This window comes from Phascolarctos cinereus, unplaced genomic scaffold (assembly GCF_003287225.1).
Source record: "Phascolarctos cinereus isolate Bilbo 61053 unplaced genomic scaffold, phaCin_HiC Scaffold_1;HRSCAF=81, whole genome shotgun sequence".
NCBI lineage: Eukaryota > Metazoa > Chordata > Mammalia > Diprotodontia > Phascolarctidae > Phascolarctos > Phascolarctos cinereus.
In genome coordinates this window covers 280,161,249-280,184,746 of record NW_027555514.1, presented here as the reverse complement: position 1 = coordinate 280,184,746, position 23,498 = coordinate 280,161,249, and the positions used below count along the sequence as shown (strand labels likewise).

General features: G+C 52.1%; 1 protein-coding gene across 1 annotated transcript; it reads left to right on the top strand.

Annotated features, from left to right (window-relative positions):
• The first annotated feature begins 104 nt into the window (after positions 1 to 104).
• Positions 105 to 22,777, top strand: IFT27 (intraflagellar transport 27). The gene is made up of 7 exons (XM_020982500.2): positions 105 to 252; positions 11,101 to 11,180; positions 13,336 to 13,395; positions 15,107 to 15,166; positions 16,892 to 17,009; positions 17,848 to 17,957; positions 22,570 to 22,777. The coding sequence occupies exons 1-7, from the start codon at positions 219 to 221 to the stop codon at positions 22,666 to 22,668; spliced, it is 561 nt and encodes a 186-aa protein (XP_020838159.1). The 5' UTR covers positions 105 to 218; the 3' UTR covers positions 22,669 to 22,777.
• The last annotated feature ends 721 nt before the right edge of the window (positions 22,778 to 23,498 follow it).

Genomic DNA, 23,498 nt, shown 5'->3' with positions numbered 1-23,498 from the left:
GCCACGCTTTCCCGCGCACATGAAGAGCGGGTGACCTGGCCAATGGGGTGCGAGCACCGGGCGGCGGTGGGCGGGCGGGTGTCGTTGTTAGGGAGGCTTCGTTGCTAGGGAAGCAGGGGTGGAGAAGGTGGAGCGGCGATCGAGGCGGGGCTGGGAGCCGTCCGGCGACTGACTGGACCTCGAGTCCGGCCCGGGCCTCTTAGGGCCCTACCGCGAGCATGGTCAAGCTGGCGGCCAAGTGCATCTTGGCAGGTGAGCCTGAGGTCACGGGGTCACGGTGTGGCCACGGGGAAACTGAGGCACGGAGAGGGTCCTGGTCTAAGCTGGAGGAGCTTTAGAGGCCATGGCGCCCGGCCCCTTCCCCACAGAAGAGGGAAACTGAGGCAGGGAGAGGATCCTGGGTCTAGAGCTAGAGTCCAGCCCCGTCTTTATACAGAGGAGGAAACTGAGGCACAGAGAGGTCATGGGATCCTAGATCTAGGGCTGGAAGGGACCCCAGAGGCCACAGGATCCACACCTCTCATTTCACAGGAAAGGAAAATGAGGCCCAGGTTGCTCACGGTCACTCAGGAAGTGGCACAGGAGAGAGCCTGCTGGGTGTGACGTCCAAAGACTCACTTTGGGGGTTCAAGTCCCAGCTGTTATTTCCGTGCTGTGTGGCCCTGGGCCAATCACTTCCCCTCTCCCAGCCTCAGTTTCCCCACCAGTAAAATGAGGTTGGGCAGGATCTCAGTGGTCCCTTCTAGCCCCAAATCTGGCTGGGACCCCAGGATCCCCATGTGCAAAACGAGGCAGTCTGAACGTCCAGGGAGGTCTCCTGTGCCCTCTGGGTCTCAGGCTCCTTCTAAGTCATTTCACCCTGTGAACCTCAACTTCCCCACATAAAAAAACAAACAAATGAACAAAAGGAGGGGGTTGGACTGGATGGCCTTTGAGGACCCTTCCAGCTCTAGAGCTATGACTCCAAGTGGCAGAGCCGGGGATTTGAACCCCGGTTCTCTGACTTCGGGTCTGACACTTTCTCCTCTATACCACAGCTGCCCCTCCTGTCTGACAGTCTCCAGAATCCCACAGCTGGCTGTGACCTCAGAGGCGTCAGCTCCAAATCAGCTCTTGCCATCTGCTTCAGCAATTATTAAGCGCCTAGATATACTGCTGTGCTGTATCTATTTACATATTTACTTACGTTTTTATTTATCTATTTGCCTATTTATTTGTTTTAATTTATTTATGTTTTTATACCTATTTACCTTTTACAAATCTATTTGTTTACATGCTTATTTATTTCTTTGGGGGCCTCTGCTCTTATCAGGATAGGGAGCTTCTGGTGAATACTTCCCTCTCCCAACAGGACCTTCCCTGCAACTTCTCATGTCAGAGTTGTGCCTCACAACCTGGGATGGTGGAGGGAAGACCGAGTCAGGCCCTGGCCTTGGAGAGCTGACCTTCTGCTGTGAAAGTCCAGCCTAGGCTCCCTGGACTCTGAGGATTGTCTGGGCCCCCTCCTCATTTTACGAAAGAGGAAAGGGGCGTGTGGTACGATGGAAGGAGCACAGGTTTGGAGGCAGTGCCCGGGGTTCGAGTCTCAGCTTACTTGCTTACTTACTGGCTAGGTGGCCATTGCCAAGTTCCTGGTCTGCTCTGAGCTTCAGTTTCCTCTTCTCTAAGATGAGAGGTCTGGACTCAATGGCCTGTGACCAAGGTCTGAGTCTGGGGTCCTAAGACATCATGCAGGCAGTGAGTGAAACATCTGGCCTCCAGACCCAGGTTCTCAGACTCTGAATTCTGTCCTGGCACAGAGGAGGAAAGGCAAAGTGTGTGCAGCATTCCACAAAAAATCAGTGGAAGAGGGAGGGAGGGTGTGAACAAGGGGGTCGAGTCAGGAAAGGCCTGGTGTTAGAGGTAGCCACTCAGACCTGGGCATCTCTTCTCTGACTGAAGACATTCAGTGACAGAGAACTCACAGCCCGTTCTATTTGAGGGCAGCTGCAAGAGTGAGGGAGCTTTTCCTTACCGTCTCTTATTCCTTTTGCTCTTAGGAAGGAGTCCTGATTTAGTGGGTGGTGGTCAGGATTTGAACTCAGCTCCGATGATTCCAAAGTCAGCACTCCTTCCTCCATACCAAGCTTTCTCCCCATAGAACCTTAGGGTGAGAAGGGCCCCAGAGAGTCCTGGGGTCATCGACATCCCACAGAAAGTGACAGAGGGTCCTGGAGCCTTCCCCTGCTCTCTGCGATTCTGCCTCCCTCCCTGACAGCGAGGTCCTCCTGATGGGTCAGAACCTTGTAACTGAACCCATTAGACAGAGTCATCATTCTCACCAACATGGCGCCCCCTGGCTAGGCGGGAAGTGCCTTGCGTTTGATCTTCGTTATCCCAGGCATTCGGCTCCTGTCCTTGACTTGGCCGGGTCACCAGTTTGCCCATAAAGGGGTGAGGTCCTCAATGACCGCTGGTCCCGTCAGTCCTCTGAGAGCAGAGATCTTGTCTCTTACACAACAGTCTTTGCGTCTCCACCAGCACCTGGCCCCTGCTGGGCACACAGTAGGCCCTGAATCGAAAATGTCCCTCAAGAAAATTAAATCCTTTCCCTCCTAACAAACATGCAGTAAGCATCTGCTGGTAACTTTAAAAAAAAGTAGGTGAGCACAGAGGGCTTATCGTTTAATGCAAAGGGAGACTCATGCCCAGATCTAAGAAATGTTCAGAGGCCCAGGTGGAAGGATGGGGCAGCCCGAGGAGGGAGAGCTCCCTTTCATTGGCTGGGGAGCGAGGATCGATTCTCCTGGAGGAAGCGACCTCTGACGTGGCCTTGAAGGAAGGGGCACTCCAGGGGTTGGGGACCAGCGGCCTCCCAGATGACAGGGGCTGAGGGCCAAGTTCTCTTTCTAGAAGTCTGGCCTGACTCGACACTTAGACCTGTAAGATGGGGATGGTCAGCACCTCCCTCCCAAGGCTGTTGTGAGGAGCAAAGGAGAGGACTATCAAGTGCCCAGCGCAGTGCCTGGCACACAGTGGGTGCTCGATTATCGTCGAGCACCTAACAGTTTCCAGATGTTTTCTTTGATGTCTGAAATGGCTGCACTAATGGCTCCACTTCACAAGTGAGTTAGCTGAGCCTTGGAAAGGTTCAGTGATTTCCCCAATCACACCGACAATGTCGGAGCCAGGATTTGTCATCGTTCAGATGCTCCCACTCATCTGAATCTCAGTCTCTCCTGATTCAGTGGAGCTGGGGGTTGGGGGAGCAGGCAAGAAAGCACAGTGACTCCCTCACAAAGGGGACCCCTTACATTGACCCAGATGTGCCTACCTGCACCTTCCATCATTTGACTCTGGTCCTCGCGTAAGGCTTGGCTAGATGAGGAAGAGATAGGCCATCCAGGGTGGCCTGGTGGGGAGAAGGAGGAAGAAACATTGAGAGGTAGAAGAAGAGACAGCGTCAGAGCGGACCTGGGGTCAAACACTGCCTTAGATACTTAGGAATTGTGTTCCCCTGAGCAAGTCCTTTAACCTTGCTCAGCCTCAGTTTCCTCAGCTGTAAAATGAGGAGGTTAGGCATTAGACAGTCTTTAAGTCCCTTCCATCTCTAAATCTGTGATCCTTTAAAAGCATAAACAAAGAGGGGTGTGAACATACCAAATAGGCTATTTTGACTCTAACAGAGGGTTTATGGAAGGAAGAAGACATGGTATTGGCCACAGAGTTTATGGACAGATTCGAGAGGGTCTTAAATTCCAGGGGAAGAAGTCCTAGAGACGTCGGGGAACGTTTGAAGGATTTTGAGCAGGCAGTGGCAGAGGGGAAGTAGTGTCTGGAAGCTGAATCTGGTAGAGGCTGTGGGGGCGGGCGGGAGGACCGATCAGTAATGAGGGGCTAAGGCCCGAACCAGAGTGTCGGTGCTGCTAATAGGAAGAAAGACATAGATGTGAGATTTTGTGAAGAAAGATTTGACAAGGCTCGGTGCCTAATGAGGCTTTGGGGAATTCGGGCAGGGAGAATCCAAAATGACTGAAGTTTTGAGCCAGCGGTCATTAACGGAAATGGGCACATCAGCAGAAAATGGCCATTTTTCGGGAGGGAAACGATGGCACTTGGTGATTAGGGTTTTGATGAATTAAGTGCAGAGGGGGAAGGCCTGATACCTAAGCGAAAATGACTGTTGGAAATGTGGGGTGGAAGGCTGGGCTAAAAATAAAGATTTGAGAGTCAGCTAGTAAGTTGGACCTGAGGGAGGAGATAGGAGCTCAGGAAGCAGAGAGGTCAAAAGGGAAGAGAGGAGGGTCTAGGACCGAACCTTGGCAAATCCAGGTGGCAGGAAGGTGTCCCTCAAAGGGGCATAAGGAGCTGCCCATCATAGGGGAGGGAAAGCGTCTGGCTTCAGAGGGACTCTATGTACACCAGCCTTGTCTCCTCCCTTCTTACAGATGAGGCCGAAAGAGGGCAAGCAGCTTGTTCAGGGTCACACAGGCAAGTATCAGGTGAGATTGGAACTCAGGTCCCATGACTTCAAAATTGAGGGAAGAGTTTCAAGGAATGTCAGGTGTTCTAAGCAGGTCAAAGAGGATGAGGATCAAAAAAAGGTATTTGGTGAAGAGGAGGTTGATGGTGACTTCTTACTGTCATATCTTTGGACATTGTCACTAGCACTGGTCACAGCGTGGGCTGGAGTGACATTTGGCCCTTCTCCCCAAAACAGTGTGTAAGGTCTGAGAGGACTTAGCACCTACTGAGCAAGAGGAATGGGTTGGTACAGGAAGCTTCCTGATGGTGCTTCCTCCTCCAGCACCCAGGCCCCAGGGGAGCCACCCTGCTCCCTCCAGCCACCTCCCTTTCCATGGCGGCTCAAGTCTGTCACCCCTTCCCCACTAACTGAATGTGTCTTTAAAAGTTTGTTTAGGGATGTGTTTCATGCTTTGCCCCACTATGGTAGGTTGTCAACCCCTCCTCCCTCTCCATATCAAATGATGCCCTTCACTCGCCTTCTCTTGTCTTTAATGGGCTGGAAGACTAGATTCTTACAGTTGGAGGGGACCTTATAGATCTAATCCAATCCAGTCTCTGGGCAAAATTAGGAAATTCCATCTACAATACATCTAATGAGAGCTTCTGGTCAAAGACCTAGAGTGATAGGGAACTCCCTAATCCCTCTGCTCAAGTAACCCATTCCACTTTTCCCCAGCTCTAATTGTTAGAACATTTTTCTTTTTGCTAAACCAAAGTCAGCCCCATCCCCCTTTCTTCTGCTCCTAGTTATGCCCTCCAGGGTATGGGATAATCCCTCTTCCACTGGAAGAAGAACTAGGGCCTTCAAATGGTTGAAGACTGAAATGTCCTCCCTCTCTCCACCTTTTCCTATTTCAACACGGAATCACACAGTTCATCCCAGAAAGAACCAGATCATCTGCTCCGTCCCTCACTTGACAGATGAAGAAAGGGGTTCAGAGGGGAGGTGACCTGCCCAAAGTCACCTGAGGGGGAAGGGGCAGAGCTGGGGTTTAAATCCAGGCCTTTGGCCCTTCATCCCCTCTGTCACACTGCCTCCCTCCTTCCTTCCACTGATCCTGTGGCGTTGTTTATGTTATCTCTTTCCTCTTTGTTTATGTACTCTGGCTTGCCAGTGTTCCTTCTATGATGGGGGGCCTGCGGCTGGGCCCAGTACTCAAGAGGTGGTTCAGTCAGTGCAGAGCAAACAACAGAGCAGCTTTGCCTTCAACCCAGTGATAACAGTTTTGAACTGACCTGGCAGGTGAAAACCCCAGGGCATTTCACCAGAGAAGTCCTCCATTCTCACAGGATGAGGAAACTGAGGCCCAGAAAGAAGTGGTTTGTCCAAGATCACCTCAGCAGAGCTAGAGGGACCTCCCTAATTCTCCTGTCCAGGTCTCACAGCCACTTCCTTTGACTGTCGGCTGGACAGCTCTTAATCACCAAGGTGGGAGCATCTCACACAACCTGAGTCTGAGTAAGAAGCCCTGATTAAGGCAGTCCTCAGCCTTCACTGCATCCCCATGAGAAGCTTTATGGTACACATCTCCCCGCTGTTCTTGGTTCTGTCCCAGCAGGCAGTAAGCTCCCTGAGGACGTGAGTCTGCTGGCCACCTGATTGGTGGCCCTTCCCCAAGGTGTTGGAAACCTTGACTGCCTCTGAAGAACTGGGGGTTGAAGAACTCATGAAATCTGCTCAGCAGAGTTGGTAGGAACCTCTCTGTGTCAGCCAGCTCCCAAACCCACCCATCTGTACTAGCATCTAATCTGTATCTCCTCTGGAATATAATGAAATATTTTATTAAGTGACTTGATGAAATTCAAATATATTTGACTTGAAATCCAAGTCTAGTGATCTTGTTGAAAAAGAAGACAAAGTTAGACTGGCCCAACTTGATCTTGGCGAACCCGTGCTGGCTCTCAGTGATCGCCCCTTCCTTTCAAAGTGCTCGCAAACTGTCTTTGTCGTAACCTGATCTAGAATGTCATGAGGAAATTGTGGTAGTCTTTCTAGACTGTGGTTGAAAGGATGGATGAATGAATATTCTCTTTTTTCAAAATCAGGAAATCGTCTTCTCCATTCGCACGGCGTCCCCTTCTATTTGCAGCGATTCCTCAAAGCTCGTTATCAATTTTTTTAACCGTTTGCGAGTTCTTTCAGTTATTCTGGGGTGTCGTTGTTGCAGTCCGGGTGACTTGCCCTCGTTCGGGAGTAGCACAGTGCTTTCTCCTCTCATTACTTCTCCTGGATTTCAGTTCCCTATTAACTACCTTGATTCTGTCTTTTTCTGCTTAGTGGAGAAACCACAGAGAAAATAGGATTCGAGGAGTTCTCTGTGTCTCTGTCATTTGTCATCAACTTCTCATCCCCACTGAGTGGGGGGAGAAAGGGAATAGGAGGCCTAGTTCTTCCTTAATCTTCTTCTTAGTCCAAAAATAGCCCTGTTTGTTGTCTCTGGCATTTATTGGTTCGTGTGCTCATGCTGGGCATTAGCCTTCCTGACACTCTTCTTAGAGGAGGACCTTGCCATTTTTAAATATGTGTCCTCGGGTGCCACCTCTCACTTCCCTCTCTTTTATAAGTCCTTTTAAAAATTCAAATGTATTTAATGAGTTCCCTCTTTAGCTACATCCTTCTCTTTAGACACTTTCCCCTCCTGTTGATTGGAATGAAGATTGGCATCAATGAGAAGTGTCTGAGCAGAATTTTATTATGGTGAATCCCCATCCCTCTTGTATTGACTTTCATAGACTGTACCAAAGGATCCCGGGAATCTCTTATGTCTGAATTTTCTAAAGTAAACGATGCTTACATTCAGTCAAGGGTCCCAAAACCTCTCTGCCCAGCATCCCTCTCCTTGGTCATCCCAAGCCCCTTCCTCTCAAGGACCCATTGCTTTTCTTTCCCTACGTGGCTCTTTCTCATTGATCATAGGAAAGACCCAGAAAAGCAATGATTCATGTCACTCTCTCCACCTTTTGAGCAAAGAAAGCATTTTCAACAAAAGCAGTCAGCAATGTCCCAGCCACCCTGTGTCCTCCACCATGGCTGTAACCCTCGGGTCAGCGACGGCACCATCCAGTGACTCCAGCTGGCCTGATGGTCTCTTCTACACCCACCCACGGTGCTATCTTGGCTCTGGGTAGGTGTTTGTTCCTTCCTCCATCTGCCCCAGCCGCTCTGCCCCACAGCTTCTCATGCTTTATCTGCCTGACAGTTCATTCATTTCCACAGCCCTGGCTTAAGCATTTAGAGTCTCTGATTGGACCAACTGAGTTTGCACTTGTCATGTTCCTCCGCAGATGGGCTTCTAAGTTGTTTTGTGACTGTGGGTTTGAATCCCTCCGCTGGACCAAATAGAGTGTTCCCCCTCCACAGTCAGTTCTCTGTAAACACTGGTGACTTCTCAGTGAGTGACTGAAAGCACATTCCATGAGGAAGTCAGCTGGAACAGAAACATTGTCCAAGAAAAGCCCAGTGCTTGTCTGGAGTGAGATGAAAGTTACAAGGCACGTGGGAAGGCAGCATGAGGACGTGTCAACTGTTGGTGGAACAGTCGGCCACCGTGTATCAATTCCTGACTCTCGGAGTCTCCTTTGACCAGACAGACACTTGTGAGGGGACTACACCCTGTAGGGAGGTTGAGACCACAGGGCCACGGGACTCCTTGATTTAGCATAGCACCAAGTGAGCACTGTCCAATCCAGCACAGAATGTCATATGTACAAGGGATCAAAAAGTCATCGCACCCAAACCCTGCTTCAGTGCATTCGTCTTTTCCTGGCAGGGCCAACAAATGGTCATCTGGCCTTTACCTGAACACTCTCAGTGGTGGGGTACTCACTACCTTACTAGGCAGCGCATTCCATTGTTTGACAACTCTAATTGCTAGGTTTTGGACCCTTGACTAAACGTAAGCATTGTTTACTTTAAAAATTCAGAGACAAGAGATTCCGGGGATCCTTCGGTAGAGTCTGTGGAAGAAAGTCATTGATGGTGATATTATGCCTATTGAGCTGAAACTGTGCTTCCTTATCATTTTTCTCCATCACACCTGGGTGTAGACCCTGAAGTCATACAAGCAATAAATCCGTCTCCCATTTGACAGCCCTTTAGATATTTAAAGACAAAAGTCATGTTCCCACCTCCTGTCACGTCACCTCTTGTGCAAGGTAAACATCCCCATTTCCTTAAAAATTAATTGACATTTGTCAAGTGCGTAAGGGTTTACAAGCTGCTTTCTTCACAATGATGTCTGGTAGAGAGCCCAGCTATAATCATTCCCATTTCATAGACAAGGAAATAGAGTCTTAGGTAGGTTAAGTGATGTGTGTACGTGTACTCTCACAGCCGGTAAGCTTCACGGTAAGGACTCAAAGCCAAGGCCCCTGACTCCTCAGTGGAGTGCTTTTTTCACTACAGCAACCAGCATGCGTTATGAGCAGAGCTCTGGCAGAGATACAAAGTGTAAGTGAGATGTGATCCCTGCCCTCGTGTAGCTTACAGCCTAGGAGAGTAATAAAACACGCGATACCTACAACGCATGATAAATGCATTTGAGAGTCACAAAGCCAAACACTCTAGGAGGTCCAAGAGAGAAGATCTTCATTGACTGAGGACATCAGGGCAGGATTCATGGAGGGTGATGGTTGAGTTAGGCATTAAGTGGTGGCTAGAAATTCAGCAGACAGAGAGAGGAAGGGAGCATGTTCCAGGCAGAGATGACAGTGAGCTGGGGCACGCAGATTGAGGAAGGGGCCAGGGGAGAGATTCCCAGAGGCTCAGAACAGCTTATACAGACCCCAAAGTGGCCTAAGAGTCTGCCTCTCAGCTCAAGTGCCCAAGGGGCCAGCGGCGACAAGGTCTGGTAGTGCTTCTGTTCTGGGAGGTGGAGGCGAGAGGAAACTTGGCCAGGACAAAAAAATTGGAACACTTGGGTGGGAAGCACTGGGCCCCAGCTGGTTCTAATAGTCCAGCGCCCATTTTCAAAGAGGCTTTTGTCATGGGGAGGGAATCAGGAGTGAGCAGAGGCCTGAAAATGGACGGGGGATCTCAGAGGAGCCTGGTCAGTCCAGGTCAATCTGTGTCATGGGAAGTGGAGGTGAAGAGAGGGCCCCAAGTGGGGTGAGCCAGAAGATGGTCATAGATCGAGGGGCTGAGGAAGCAGGTGGTTTGGTCAGGGAGCCAAGCATTACAGTGGGAATCAATGAACAGGCTCTTAGAGAAGAAAAGGTAGTGCAAAATGAAAACAGCCAGGACATCGCAGGAAAGGCCAGTGATCCATGGCGAAAGCGGGCAGGGTAAAGGGCAGTAAAAGCCAGGCGAGACACCAGCATCCTGGAGGCCGCAGGACGGAGAGGAATTCAATTTCCCCAAGGCTCGCCTGCAGCGAGTCTGCCGCTCCCAGAGTGAACTCTGTGCCAGAGCCCTTTTCGTTTGAGGCACCAATTTGTGGTGCTATCAAGTAACAAGGAAAACTGAGAAAATCAATCTCAGCAGGTGTAAGGTGAGTTTGGCGAGACAAACTGAGCAGCTGAAAGTGGAGCCAGAGGAGCAGCGTCTGTCAGGAGGAAACGATAATGGTAATAGGCTGGCGAGCAGCCTCGGAGGGGACCGCTGGAAAACGGGCTTCCGGCGGTCAGAATCCTGGGCGCCCTCGTGCTCCTCATAACTGCGGAGCTGATTTCTAATTTTGAAAGACCCCTGGTCTCCCTCCCCTGGCCAAATTAATTTATGTGACCATTTCTATAGAATTTTGGAGGTTAAAAACACTTTCCCTCCTATAACCCTGCAGGGTATTATTATCCCCATGTGACAGATGAGAGAACTGAGGCAGAGCTAGAGTGGGAATGGGTTTCTCCGTCAGTCAGTTCAGCTTCTGCTGCAGCTGGACTAGGTCATCTACTCCCCCTCCCCCGTAGAGCTTGCAGAAATGAGACACCCAAGGTCACCCAGCCCAAATGTCCGAGATGGGATTTGAACTCGGTCATCCAGATGGAAATTCCATGCCGGAAATATTCCAGTTAGTCATGTTGGTCCGTGTGACTGGTGCCTAACAGTAGCCATAGCGTCTTTGTCATGAAATGTTCAGAGTCAGTAGAGGGGACTGCATTTCCTTGTTGGCTTCTGTTTAAGCAGCCAGGCTCTGTGCGAGGGGCGGGCCTACAAAAAAAAAAAGACAAAAATGGAAGTGACTGCCCTCGGGGAGCTTCCCTTCTGTGGGACTGTTAGTTGTTGGCATGTTGTTTTAGAGTAGCCCAATCAAAAGAACTGTCCATTAGTCAGTGAGCTCCTTGAGAACAGAACCGACCATCTTTTGCTTTTCTTTGTATCTCCAGTGCTTAGCCCGGTGCCTAGCACACAGTAAGAGCTTAATAAATGCTTGTTATTGTAAACAAGCAGGAAGTGAGACTGGACATCGTGAGTTTCAAAGGCTGTTCTATTCCTATGGATGGTGAATGTCTTGATTGACGATAACTTTTTTCCCTTTAGTAAAATACCATGTTAGCAGCAGCTGTCTCCTGTAGCCATTGAGGGTGTTAGCTCCTGGGCTGAAAGGCCAAAGTCTGACCAGGGCTTAAAGCTTTTCTTCTGCTCCTTTGACTTCCTAGGGGATGCCACTGTGGGGAAGAGCGCCCTGGCTCAGATGTTCCGGAGTGATGGGGCTCATTTCCAGAAGAACTACACGTTGGTGAGTGTCCATCCAGAAAGCAGCCCATGACCCGAGTTAGAGAGTAATCATTGACTAAGCATAATGTGAAGAAAGAGGAGGAAATCCTTAGAGAAACTAGCACAAATCAGGCCTGTCAGAGAGTAAGCAGCCACCTAAGTAGCCCAACGGGGTCTGACCAGCGTCTCAGTCTGGATGTTCAGCAGTTCTCTGGCATGAAGCATCATGAAATGAGGTCCATGCAGTTTGCATTTACTATGTGCCCACTGTATGCCCAATCTTGTCGATACAGAGCCTAAAAACCTCCTAGCCCCTGCCTTCAAGGAGCTGACAGTCTCTTAGGGAGGTAAGAAATGTCCGCAAATAACTAATAAAAATTCAAAAATTAAGTACTGAGAAGGGGCAAACAGTTGCCAGTCAGTTGTAGGAATGATGTAAGAATAGACATGAAATTGGGAGAGGCTAGGGCCTACCTGGTGAATGTGCAATGGGCCAGTCTGCCTGGAGCCCAGAAAAGAATGCATGGGGGCAGAGACTGAAACTGGGAGCAAAGGGAGTTTGGAATCCGACTGTGGATCATCCAGACATGTGGTTCCTGCTATGGGCCGGGGGGAGCCACCAGGGGCTTATGAGCAGGGCAGGGACACAGCCACAAACAGAATGTTATGAGCAGCAGTATGGCCCCAGTGTGAAGCACAGACACGGAAACAGCGGGATTTGGTGACTGATCACCTGTGGGAGAGAGGAAAGAATTATGAATGACTCCAAAATTTCTAGCCTGGGTGACTAGTGAGGGTAGTGATACCACCAACAGAACAGCAAAGCTGGGGAGGGGAGAGCGTGGAGTAGTGAAGAAGAAGAGAGAGGGAGAGAGAAGGGAGGTAGAGAAGGGAGAGAGAGAAGAGAGAGGGAGGGAGGGGAGAGAAGGAGAGGGAAGGGAGAGAGAAGAGAGGAGAGGGGGGAGAAGAAAGAGAAGGGGGGGAAGAGAGAGGAGAGGGGGGGAGGAGAGGGAAGGGAGAGACAGAGACAGAACATCGCAGGAGACTGAGCAGGTGGGATCTAGGGCACCTGTGGAGGGATGGACATGGGCACTGAGGAGGGCCACCTCATCCTCTGGGATGGGAGGGAAGGAGGGAGGTGGGGAAAAGGGGAGATACAGGAGCTTTGCACAGGTGATCTTGACCCCAGGAAATGAGAACCAAGGTCTTGTGTTGGGAGAGGCTCGGGGCAGGAGTGATGCCAGCAGGTTTTCTCCTCTGGGCCCTCGGCTTCCTGTTCTGAAAGGATACATGTAGCAACAGCAACTGGATGAATAAGATCTCTCGGTCTTCACCCCTCATGGTCGCCCCGGGAGGGAGGTGTGATTACCCCCATTTTACAGATAAGGAAGCTGATGGGGGGTAAGGGACTCACCCAGGGGCGCACAACAGGTGAGTGTTTGAGGCCAGACTTGAATCAGGTCTTCCTGACCCCAGGCCCCGGGCTCTACCCGCTGCATGGCCCGGCTGCTTTCATCTGAGGCACGTGTGAGATTCCCAGCCATCTCCTAGGCATAGCTCCTTGTCCCCCATCTAAGAATAATGATGATGGTGATAAATAGTTTTCAAAAGAACAACCCTGTGGGGTGGGGATGGGGAGCAGCTCTGACCCTGACCCCATTTTACAGATGAGGAAGTGGATGCCCAGAGAGGTCGCCTCTCAGAAGGGCCCTTGTAGGTGGCAAAGATCCCATGTCTCCGAGCCTTGCCACCGCCTTCGTGTTAGTTGTGCTCCTTCCAAACTAAAGAACATGGAGAGAGGCCTAAGAGGCTAAAAGGAGGTAGGTGGGTCCCCAGGAGAGGCCGAGGGCCCATGGTCAGTGGACCCAGTATTCTTTGTTCCACGGAGCGGGCTGCTGTCAGTGCCGAGGATCATGGTGGTGAGAGTCTCCTTGAAGGTGAGAAGGCCTCCCTCCTCCCACAGTGTAAACTTGGGGAACACCTTTCTCCATCCCCTTCTGCATGGAGTCTTTGAGAGGAAGAGCATCCCCATTCACTCATTGGTTCATAGGTTCTCCTCACCCCCCTCAGAAATCAAGGATTGACAAGGGGCAGAGTGGACCCCCCAGCCCCTGCTGCATCCTCACCCCACATGCCTCTGAAGCCTTCCTCTGCTAATTTTTGGCTTTCATTGGCAGACAACAGGGGTGGATCTGCTGGTGAAGCACTTGGCGGTTCCCGACACAAACGACAGTGTGGTAAGTCTTGCCGGCGCCATGACGCACCGAGGGCCACTCAGACCTTGTCTTGTCAGGTCTGTGAATCTCAGTTGGTGACCGGCTTCCTAGTTCTTGGCCTGGATATTGGCCAGCATTTGGAAGCCAGATCATGAATCTGGTTTCAGGAAATCATCTCAAAGCTAGAGGTCCAGCATGCAGCCTGCCTGACCTCCAGCCACCACCTGTCTGAGATTTGTATTAAGACAAAATTTACCCAATTAGCAAACATCCATGCACTGGTAGGGCAGGAGAGTCTGACCCTGGCCGCCTATTGTTGCGTAATTCACTGACACCAGGTGTAATGCTAGCAGGCTTGGGTTAATTAGTCATTGTAATTGTAAAAAATTCACGCAGCCTACACACATCCAGATTTCTGATCAGGTGCCTTGGTGTTGAAAGAGCTGGCCGGCCTCTGGGTCTGAGCCTCGGCTGCCCCAGCAACTGACGGACCCGCAGGCGTCTCAGCAAATCATTCCTTTGAGACATCGTGAGATGGGGATTTCCTTTGGAACAAGGGGCAAAGTGACCTTGGCCAGCCTGGTTAACAGTATATGTGCATGTTTATGTACAGGGCCTTACTTAACCCGAGACTTGAAAGGGCTTTGATTTCCTCTATGTGAATCCTCCCTCCTCTCTGCCTTCTGGGGCCGTCTTTGGGAGCCACAGTGGCCTAGCCTCTGGACCTCACTGGGCTGTGCCTCAGATGAGGGGCCCATGGTCCCCAAGGCCTCATCACTTTGGTCAGACCCCCCCCCCGAACCCAGAGTCACCTGCCTGCCATGATGAGGCAGCCTGAACTGGGGGCTGAAGAGGCGTTAGTGACCTTTTGTCCAGCCTCCTGAGACCCGAGAGGCAGCTTGGCATGAGCTATACTCGATTTGGAGACAAGAGGCCAAGCCTTGAATTCTGCTTCCGCTGCTCACTGCCTAAGAGACCACCTTGGGACAGTCACATCGCTTCTCTCAGCCTGTTTCCTCATCCGTGAAATGAGGGGGTTGGGCTAGATCCCCTACGTAGGGTCGCAGCCCACAGTTTAAGAAGTGCTGAGGGGGTCAAGAGTGGAAAATGTTTGAGAAGCCCTGGGCTAGATCAGAGGGTCTTCATCTTTTTGTGTCCTAGGCCTCCTCCAGCAGTCAGTCTGGTGAAGCCCATGGCTCTTCTCACAATCACATTTTTAATAAAAAACACAGTTATAAAGGAAACCAATCCTGCTGAACTACAGTTATTCCAGCATCTGCCAAGCTAAGAACTGGGGCACTCCATGGTGTCCGCCTCCTCTGCCAGGGCTGCACAGGGAGGAGGCGTTAGCCTTTCCCAATGCCACCCATGGCTATGTAGGCGGGATGCGTTTTGCTCCCAGGTTGGTGAGTTAAGTGAGTGACCCATACTTTCACCCATGCTGGAGGAGGGGCTAGAACCAGGGTTTCTGCCTCTACAGGGGATTGGTGCCTTTCCTCTGACAAGAGGTGAAAAAAGCCATTTGGCTAAGGGGCCTTTTAGTAAGGGCAGCTCAAGGCCTGCCCTCTGCCTGGCTCCCTGTGCCAGGAGGGTCTGGCTCTGGTCAGTGAGCTGCGTGTGCCCCTCCTTGTTCCTCTCTCTGACCTCATGCCCCCCAAACCCAGGGCGGCCTTGGCACCAGGTACTCCCCTGCCTTGTGATGGAGCTGAGACACACCTTCGTTTGTTTCTAGGAACTCTTCATCTTTGATTCTGCTGGCAAAGAGCTGTTTTCAGAAGTGTTGGAGAAGCTGGTAAGTGGCCCAGAGCCCCGTTTCCATTCCTAAGACTCGCCCCACACAGCACCCACTCGCTGTGTGTCCAGGGCTAGAAAAGGCCACGTATATGGCAGCGCCCTTGGGGCCCAGTTGAGGGAGGGATCAGACGTGTCCAGGAGGCCTGGCCTCAACTCCTCCATCCCTGCATGCCTTGGGGTAGCTGCTCCACCTCCCTCTGCACCTTCCTCCAGTAATAAAAAATCAACATTGATTAAGTACACACTTACTCTGTGCCAGGCACTGGGCTAAGTGCAGGGGATATAGAAGGAGGCAAGAGACAGTCCCTGCTCTTGAGAAACTCACAGCAAGCAGACAGACACATCCAGACAAGCTCTTTACAGGATAAATGGGAAATCATGAGCAGAGGGAAGCCGTTAAGAGGGGCTGGGAGAGGCCGAGATGTTCAGGGACCGTGTCGCCGCCATCCCTGAGGTGCTCTGCCTTTCAGAGGCGCGTCCCACGCAGGAACACCTTCCCCGGGCCTCTCCTTTGGAGCACAGGTTTGCGTGCTCCCCGTGTTCCCCTTGGCTCCTTCAGTCCTCTCTGTCTCCGCATCCCTAGCGCTCAGGACAGACAGAGCCCCTTGCAGATGTGGGGCTGAGCCAAAGCTAGTCTGGCTTAGGAGTGCCCTGGCCTGGCCCTCCAGGGCCTGCTTCAGGCTGGACACACTTTCCTGTTCCCCAGAAATGGCTGCTGTGGCGCTGGCTGGGGTTGCCCAGAGCCAGTGTGTCTTGTGTTCCGGGTTGTAAGGGCCAGCCTGGGCCACCCTGGGGTGGGGCAGCCAGCTGCCTTTGTTCCAGGAGCTCATCTAGATGCTCCGGGTCCCTAACAGTGAAAGCCCACGTTGATGCTGTGCTTTAGGGGCAAGAGGAGAACCTGGGGTTGGGCTGATGTAGGTCAGCACCCTGGCCAGCTCCCTGGCCGGCACTGTGGCAGGGAGGCTCACAGAGCCAGGATGGGTCAGGTGAGACCTGTGCCTCGCCCCCCCCCCCATCTAATACAGCATGCTGCCTGTAGTATAGGTATCAGTCTGTGCGGTGTCTTAGGGCTCCCCAGCCACTGTCATAGCCATTGTGTCCTTCTGTGTGGGTCAGGGCCTTGTTCTAGGTTACACAGCTTAGAAGTGGGAGGGTTCCAGCTCGGTCCCTCAGAGCCGCCTCTCAGGATGTACAAAGCAGCATTCACAGCAAGAGAATGTTCCCTAAGCGAGGCCTGGCTCACTGGTCCCTCGTCCCAGTTTCCCGAGGCTTCTCTGCAGGTCCTGTGCAGGGCCGATGCAGCCTCAGTCCCTGCAGCAGGGCTCTGCCCTGCGACATTCTGACAGACCTCACTCTTTAGACTGGAGGTCAGTGGCCTAATTATGGGGTCCTACTGCATTTAATTGTGGAATCCTTTGCTGCTTTCTTTTGCCCTTGCTGCTCATACAGCTCCTTCCTCTCTAAGGTTTTTAGTGTGGCTGGATGCCGAGAAGTCAGCTTCACTGCTGCTGACCTTGTGTTTGTCCAGGAAAGAAGATGAATGACCTTCTGCTTTGCTGCTGCACCCAGAGGCCCTAGGCCTTTCCCTCTGACCTGTGGGTGAAACCCCATTAGAATGTAAGCTCTTTGAGGGCAGAGACCATCTTCTCCATTTGTAGCAGCAGACCTCAGATGGCCAACACACAAATGCTTTTTCATTCACCCCTTCTTCCTTCCTTCCCAGTGGGAACATCCCAACCTCTTATGTCTCGTGTTTGATGTAACCAATGAGCAGTCCTTCAGTAACTGTGCCAAGTGGCTGGAGAGGGTGCGGGCCCAGCTTCAAGGCTCTTCTCTTCCAGGTAGGGAGGGAATGGCAGACACCCTTGTCCTACCCTGCATCCCACCTTTTGGGTTGGAGTCATGAGAAGCAGAGGAATTTGGAACATGGCTGCCAGAAAAGGAACAGGATCTTGGGGTGTATTCGTGGAGAATGGAATAGGCCTGGTGAGACCACATCTAGTCAGTGAGCATCCACTGCAGGCCAGCCACTGGCCACGGTGCCAGAGACGCGGAAACAAAGAATGAGGCCCTCCCCACTCATGTGGTGCGCATGTTCTCCCAGAGAGGTAGCGGGTCCTGTGCTAAATGCCAGGGGCATTTTGGGAGGGTCCCCAGCAGCTGCAGGCATTAAGTTAGGCCTCTGGTCGGGCTTTGCTTATGGGCTTGTGGTCCAAAAGAGCCTAGAGACAAACACCAAATACTGAGTAAACAGGATAAAAGCAAAATTTGCTTGTCTTCAGCCCTTTGGGGCCAGGGGGACAATCTATTGGGTTTTGCATTTTTGCATTCCCTTTCTTTTATAAAGGCAGCTGTGCTCAGAATGGTAATAGTAATAACCCACACTTCTCTATTACTTTCTTCACAATGAGTAGTACAGGCATTACGATCCCCATTTTAGAGATGAAAACACTGAGGCTTGGTGCAGGGAGGGGACTTATTCAAGGTCATCCAGCTCCTAAGTGGCCGTGCTGGGCGTCCCTGAGCTCTGACCCACTGCCCAGCTGACCTCCCAGTCCTGCTCTCCCTGTAGTTGTCTCATGCTAGACTTTTCTCAGCCTGAGCAGTTTGCCTCTCTGTCTCTCACACCGTGCTGCCCAGCCACCATCGCTGAATTGTTTTTGTTTCTCTCCTGAACAGGCGTTTTAGTGGGGAATAAGACTGACCTGACTGGCAGGCGCGTGGTGGAGGCGAGTCGCGCCCAAGAATGGGCTGGGAGCCATGGCCTGGAGTATTTCGAAACGTCCGCCGTAAGTATCTTCTGAAGCTGATCTGCAGCAGGCATTTATTGGGGAGCCCCAGGCCTCAGTGGGCTTCTCCTGGAGCCAGCCCCCTCCGGGGAAGCTGCCTCGTAGAGGGCACCTCCAGGGCCAGAGGCTCCCAGGCTCTGGAGGCCTCTGTTCCAATTGAAGACATGCTCTTCTCAGCCAAAGCCAACATCTGCCTCCCTCCTCCTCCTTCTCCTACGGCTTCTGGGCCTGCCTCTGAAATGCCCCAGCGCAGACACAGGGACAGAAGCAAGAGCTGCTCCTATTTAACACTGTTCGTTGACAGCTCTCATTCAGGCAGCCTTTGGTGGGCAGTAGTTTGCTGCACCCCTCGTCCCCTCTCATCAGCATCGTTACCCTTGCTCCCATGTAGTAAGAAGGTCACAGGGGTCACGAGCCCCCATCGGTGCCCTCTCACTGCAGGGCATCGTGGTGTGATGCTCCCTGGGGCCAGTATTGGGCCGGCACCTTTATAAGTTTCATGGAAATGGGGCTCATCTGATCCAGCAACCACATTTGACAGACGAGGAGATAGACTCGGGAGCTGAAATATTTCATCCGGTCAGGATGGAAAAGCCCAGCAGAATGCATAGAAAGTATGAACGGTGATTAAAGGGGGAAAAGTGATCCAATCCCCATGTCCTCAAGAACATCGAGTAAGTCTGGGGAGCACAGTGTTGTCCAGTAGAGGTCCTGAGGGGACTGTCTGTAATGAACAGGTCAGAATCCCCCTGCCCACAGCCAGCACAGGCGCTGAGGATTAGCTGAGGCACAACAGGTGGTCCGGGCCAGGCAGGGCCTGCATCAGGAGACCATCTGACTCTGAATACAGAGAACCTTCAAATGCTACCTCCCCAGCCAGTGACTCTCCGGGTCCCTGACCATGCCTCGTGGTGGAGTGGAAAGAGTATCAGGCTGGCTTCTAGGAGACATGGCTTTAAATCCTGCTCCTGACTTAGTCCCTGTGTTAACAGGGCATTCACCACTCCTTTGGAAGATGGGACCAATATGCTCGCCATGGCTCCCTCCTGGGAGTGTGTTCCAGCCCCTTAGGAATCTTGTTTATACTATACAGTTTCCTTAGGAAATCATTCCTTCCCCAAGGCTGGCCCAGGGACAAGCCCATGACCCATTCATATCACACATCGCACGTTCCTGGAGTCTGAGTGAGAAGTTGTGTGGCCCCATGGCCAGGGCCCTGGATTTTGAGTGCACAAGGCCTGGGTTCAGATCTAGCCTCGGACATTTTCTCAATGTGTGATGCGGCATCTCGATTTCCTCATCTGTAAAATGACGGGATTAAGCTCAGTGGCCTCTCAGGTCACTTTCAGCCTTAGACCTAGGCTCATTTGAATGAACGAAGGTGTGCTCACCTTCATTCTGGCCTGCTTTAGTTGTAGAAGGACATTAGACTTTCCTGCACCAGGATCCCAGAGCCCTGGAGCTCCTGAGTGACCTGAGCAATTAAAAAGAGCTCCTAACGCAGTGGTCGGGGCAGGCCCCTGGACCAAGTGTCTTCACACTCTTCAGGTATTGCTCCTTTTATTAAAATTGGTGCTAATAAAGGATAGTTGTGGCGAGGTGGGGCATCACTTTCCCTGAAGTGTACGACATAACTGGTCCACCTGCATTGGGGAGGTCAGAAGAGGCCCCTAGACCAGGGCTTCTTACACGGTTCCACTCAGCAACTGTTGGCATTTTGTGGCCTGCGGGCATGCACAGGCAAAGTGCGCCTGCTGTGTGTTCAGAACCAAGGCTACAGAGAAGTTGTGCGATGCAGCCAGGACAGCGCTGCCAGAAACACCTCAGATTCATCACGCGTTTGATTTTTAGTTAATTTTTGGTCATTGTGCGCTCAGAAACCTTTTATTGTAGCCAAATTTTTCACGACCCCATACGAGGTCACAGCCCACAGTTTAAGAAGCGCTGCCCTAGAGCTTGTCGGGGAAGCCCGGCCCACAAGAGACGGGACCTGGAGCATGGGAGACTTAGCTGACTCTGGAAGCCACGTCCATCCCCTGTCAGGCAAGCTGCCCTTATCTCGTCTCTAGGCAAAATACTAGCCCTAGACTACTTGTACCTTGTCCTAGAGGAGAACCAGTTAACCAGTGGGGGTTAACAGGGGAATGGGCTGCCCGGTCCCTGGAGTATGTGAGATCATTGCAGTAGACCTGGGAGAGATGGGGACGCTGAGGCCTAGAGAGTAAGTAACAGCACCAGGATTTGAACTCAAGTCCTGAGATTTCGGGCCCTGGCTGACATGGAAGGGTTTCTTGTAAGAACACTTTTGGCTCTGGGCTTCCTTGATGCTCCAGGGCATGTACTTATGGTTTTAGCCATGGGTTTTAGGCCAAATCAAGGAAGGAACCATTTATGTGCAGAAAGGGCAGCAAGTGGAGGGGTTTCATCCCCCAAAGAGCTTGTAAACCTCAACGTGCAAATAGGTTCAAGAAGGAATTTGATAAGTTTATGGACAAAGAATTCAAATCCTTCTTGCAGAAGGGAAGTCAGAAGTGTTTGAGGGAATTCGCCTCTAAGTAAGGAAGGTGTTTTGGAGGTCAAAGGTCATCTCCGAGCTACAGGATGCAGTGTCCTGCTCCCCTGCCCTCGGACCACCCCAAGCTCCCAGGATGGGAGAGCCAGAAGGCGCCCCAGCTGCAGCCTCCTCTCATCCAGCCTCAGCCTCACGCACATGCCCATTCTGCCCCATGGGCACTGCCTGGTGGCAGAGACGCTGCTTCAGTGTCTCCAGGGATGGAGGGGATGTTCCCCAGTGCATGAAGCCCCAGCATAACAGAGTTACTCACCTTCCAGAGGGTTCTTTGCTTTACTGGACAATTCACCCTAGAAACCTTCTGAACAGAAATCCTCCTCCTCCCTCCAACATGGAAAATATGATTCAGTTTACACATGTTTCACGAACATTCTGTTCATGGGCTGCATCGCTCGTGTTCACATCCATTCCCTGAACAAGCATCTGTAAAGAGGCTTCTGTGCCAGAGAGAGGCCATCTGTTTGGAAAGTACTCGCCTCCGAAGGTTGTATTAGGTTTCAGATTCTTGGAGAAGGAAAGGAGAAGAGAGGGGAGGAAGGGAAGAGAGGAGAGGGGAGGGGAGGAGGAGGAGAGAAGAGGGGTGGGAGGAAAGGGGAGGAAGAGGAGAAGAAGGGGGAGGAGAGAGGAAGACAGGGGAGGGGAGGAGGAGAGGAGAGGAAAGGGGAGAGGAGGAGAGGGGAGGAGAAAGAAAGGAAGGAAAAGTGGGAGGGAAGGAGGAGGGAAGAAAGGAAGAGGGAGGGAGGGAGGATTCACTAAGCATTTACAATGGGCCAGGCAGTGTGCGGAGGGCTGAGAATACAAGTAGAAAAGTGAAAGTCTCTGTCCTTGAGGAGCTTACGCTCTGAAGAGGTGGGAAAACAGGGGCGTAGGGAGAGGGGAGTGTTTGCCTGGTAGTTGATTGCCACCTGACCTTCCCTGTCCAGAAGCACTGGTGGGGTTGCTGTGGTTGCTGTACCCAGGTCAGGAGGGGAGAAGTGCAGGGTGGGGGTGGGGCACCCAGGCAGTTGACATTCTTCTTGTGGTCTCTTACCCATCCAGATAGCTCAGTATCAGGGTGGGGGACGCAGAGCCAGTTGAATCAGCCAGCCCAGGATCCAGGGCTGTGCTTTCTGGAGGTGCAGCCAGAGAGAAGCCAGGCAGCAAGAGGACAAGGGGCAATGGGCGGGCTGGGAGGCTGACCCACCAGAGGACTGCCGGCCGGGTTCACCCCACACTTGTAGCCGGCCCATGATTTACTGAGTAATCACTTGTCCCTCCGCCATGACTTTGTCATTTTCCATCTGTCCAGTGGTGGACAAACCTCCGTGACGTTGGCAATAACGCAAGTGGGCAGAGCAATCTGTCCTCCATGGGTTCCTTGAACGACTGCATTAGCACAACTGTGCCTTCAGCTCATCGGGGATTTATTGTCTTTGTCCCACAAGCTTCCTCGCTAGCAGGCCCGTACCAGGCCTTCCATAAGCCTCGTCTGCCTGGCTTCTCTCTTCCTGAATTAGTAGGAAGGACATGGGGGCAAGACATCTGGGTTCTAGACCAGAGCTGGAGCTCAGCCACTTATTTGTGTGACCTTGGACAAGTCACTCAACTTGAATTTACTTGTTTATCTCACTTCCCATCTGTAAAGTGCGAGAGTTGCCGTTCGCAGTGGTTTCTAAGACCTCTTCCCGGTCAGAGGCCCAGAGCGCTGGGCCTAGAGTCAGGAAGACCTGAGCCTGGGACACAGCAGGTGCTATATAAATGCTTACTTTCTTCCCCTCCCGACTCTAGGCATTCTGGGCTCTAAGTCACTTGCCAATTTGAGGCTTTGAGTTTGGAAGGTCTTTTTTTTTTTTTGATCTCCGAGTAAAGAGCACTGAACTTGGAGTCATTGGTTTGTAGGATTTAGAGCAGACCCAACCCTACCAGGGCTTTCCTTGCAGCTCTGGCATTCTGAGATCTGCACACGTGCAGAGTTGCCCATCCCTTCCCCGAAGGCTGGAGCCGCTGTGTACGTGGCGATCCTTCCCCTGTCTGACCGGCCTCTTCCACTTCTTTCTGCAGAAGGAGATGGAGAACTTTGAAGCCCCTTTCCGCTGTTTGGCCAAACTGTTCCACCAGCTGTACCGCGAGAGGCTGGAGCTCTTTCACTCGCTGGTGTGAGAAAACCTCGAGTCACGCCGGGTGTGCAGTGGGCTGAGCATCAGACGTAATGTTAGGAAAATAAATGTGGAGGCGGGGCTTGCTTACAGCCAAGGCTCCTGAAACCCCAGTGTCTACCAGTCGGTAATGATATGTTAGCTCAATTCTGGAAGGCCGCACTGCTTCTTCCTCACAACACTCGGTGAGCTGGTTCTCAGATGAGCCTCAGTTGCCCCGCCTTGCCTTGCTTTGCCGGTCCTCTGCCTTGCTCTGCCCTAGGCCTTGCTTTCTCCCAGCTTATCGGTTCCCTGGGGGAGAATCACACCAACCCAGAGCTAGAAGGGACCCACTGCCAAGCCTTCATTTTCCAAATGAAGAGCCTGATGCTTAGAAAGTGGGTGACTTGCCCAAGGTCGCCCAGGCAGCCAGGGGCAGAGCAGGACTCGGACCGTAGCCCCTTGATGACAGGACTCTCCCTAGAACCCCAGTGCCCCGGCCTCGCCGTCTCCAAAGGCTGCATGTCCACACACGTTTGTCTGTGGCCTGCTCTGCAAGTCACTGCCCAGAGAGCCAGGGAGGCACAGGCCTATCGTATGGGTCCTGTCCTGTGCCCTGAAAGAGCCTAGAACCTGGTAGCTGAGACCTAGAGACAGACGGAGATAAGGCCACAGACCTACCGTGAGTGCCTAAGAGAAGTCTGAGCAAGGGCCCACGGACGAGAAGGGGGAGGGGGTTAGGAGAATTAAAGGCGGCCTCCCAGAGGGGCTGTCCTTATGTATGGGCACGATCCCCCTGGAGTGATCCGAGGCTGGCCAGGCCTGGGGGCAGGAGGCCGGCACTTTGTCTCCAAG

Coding starts and splice junctions, on each gene's coding strand:
- IFT27 (XM_020982500.2), top strand. CDS start 219: ATGGTCAAGCTGGCGGCCAAGTGCATCTTGGCAG. Junction 11,181..13,335: donor TCCAGAAGAACTACACGTTG/GTGAGTGTCCAT, acceptor TTTCATTGGCAG/ACAACAGGGGTGGATCTGCT. Junction 17,010..17,847: donor TCAAGGCTCTTCTCTTCCAG/GTAGGGAGGGAA, acceptor TCTCCTGAACAG/GCGTTTTAGTGGGGAATAAG.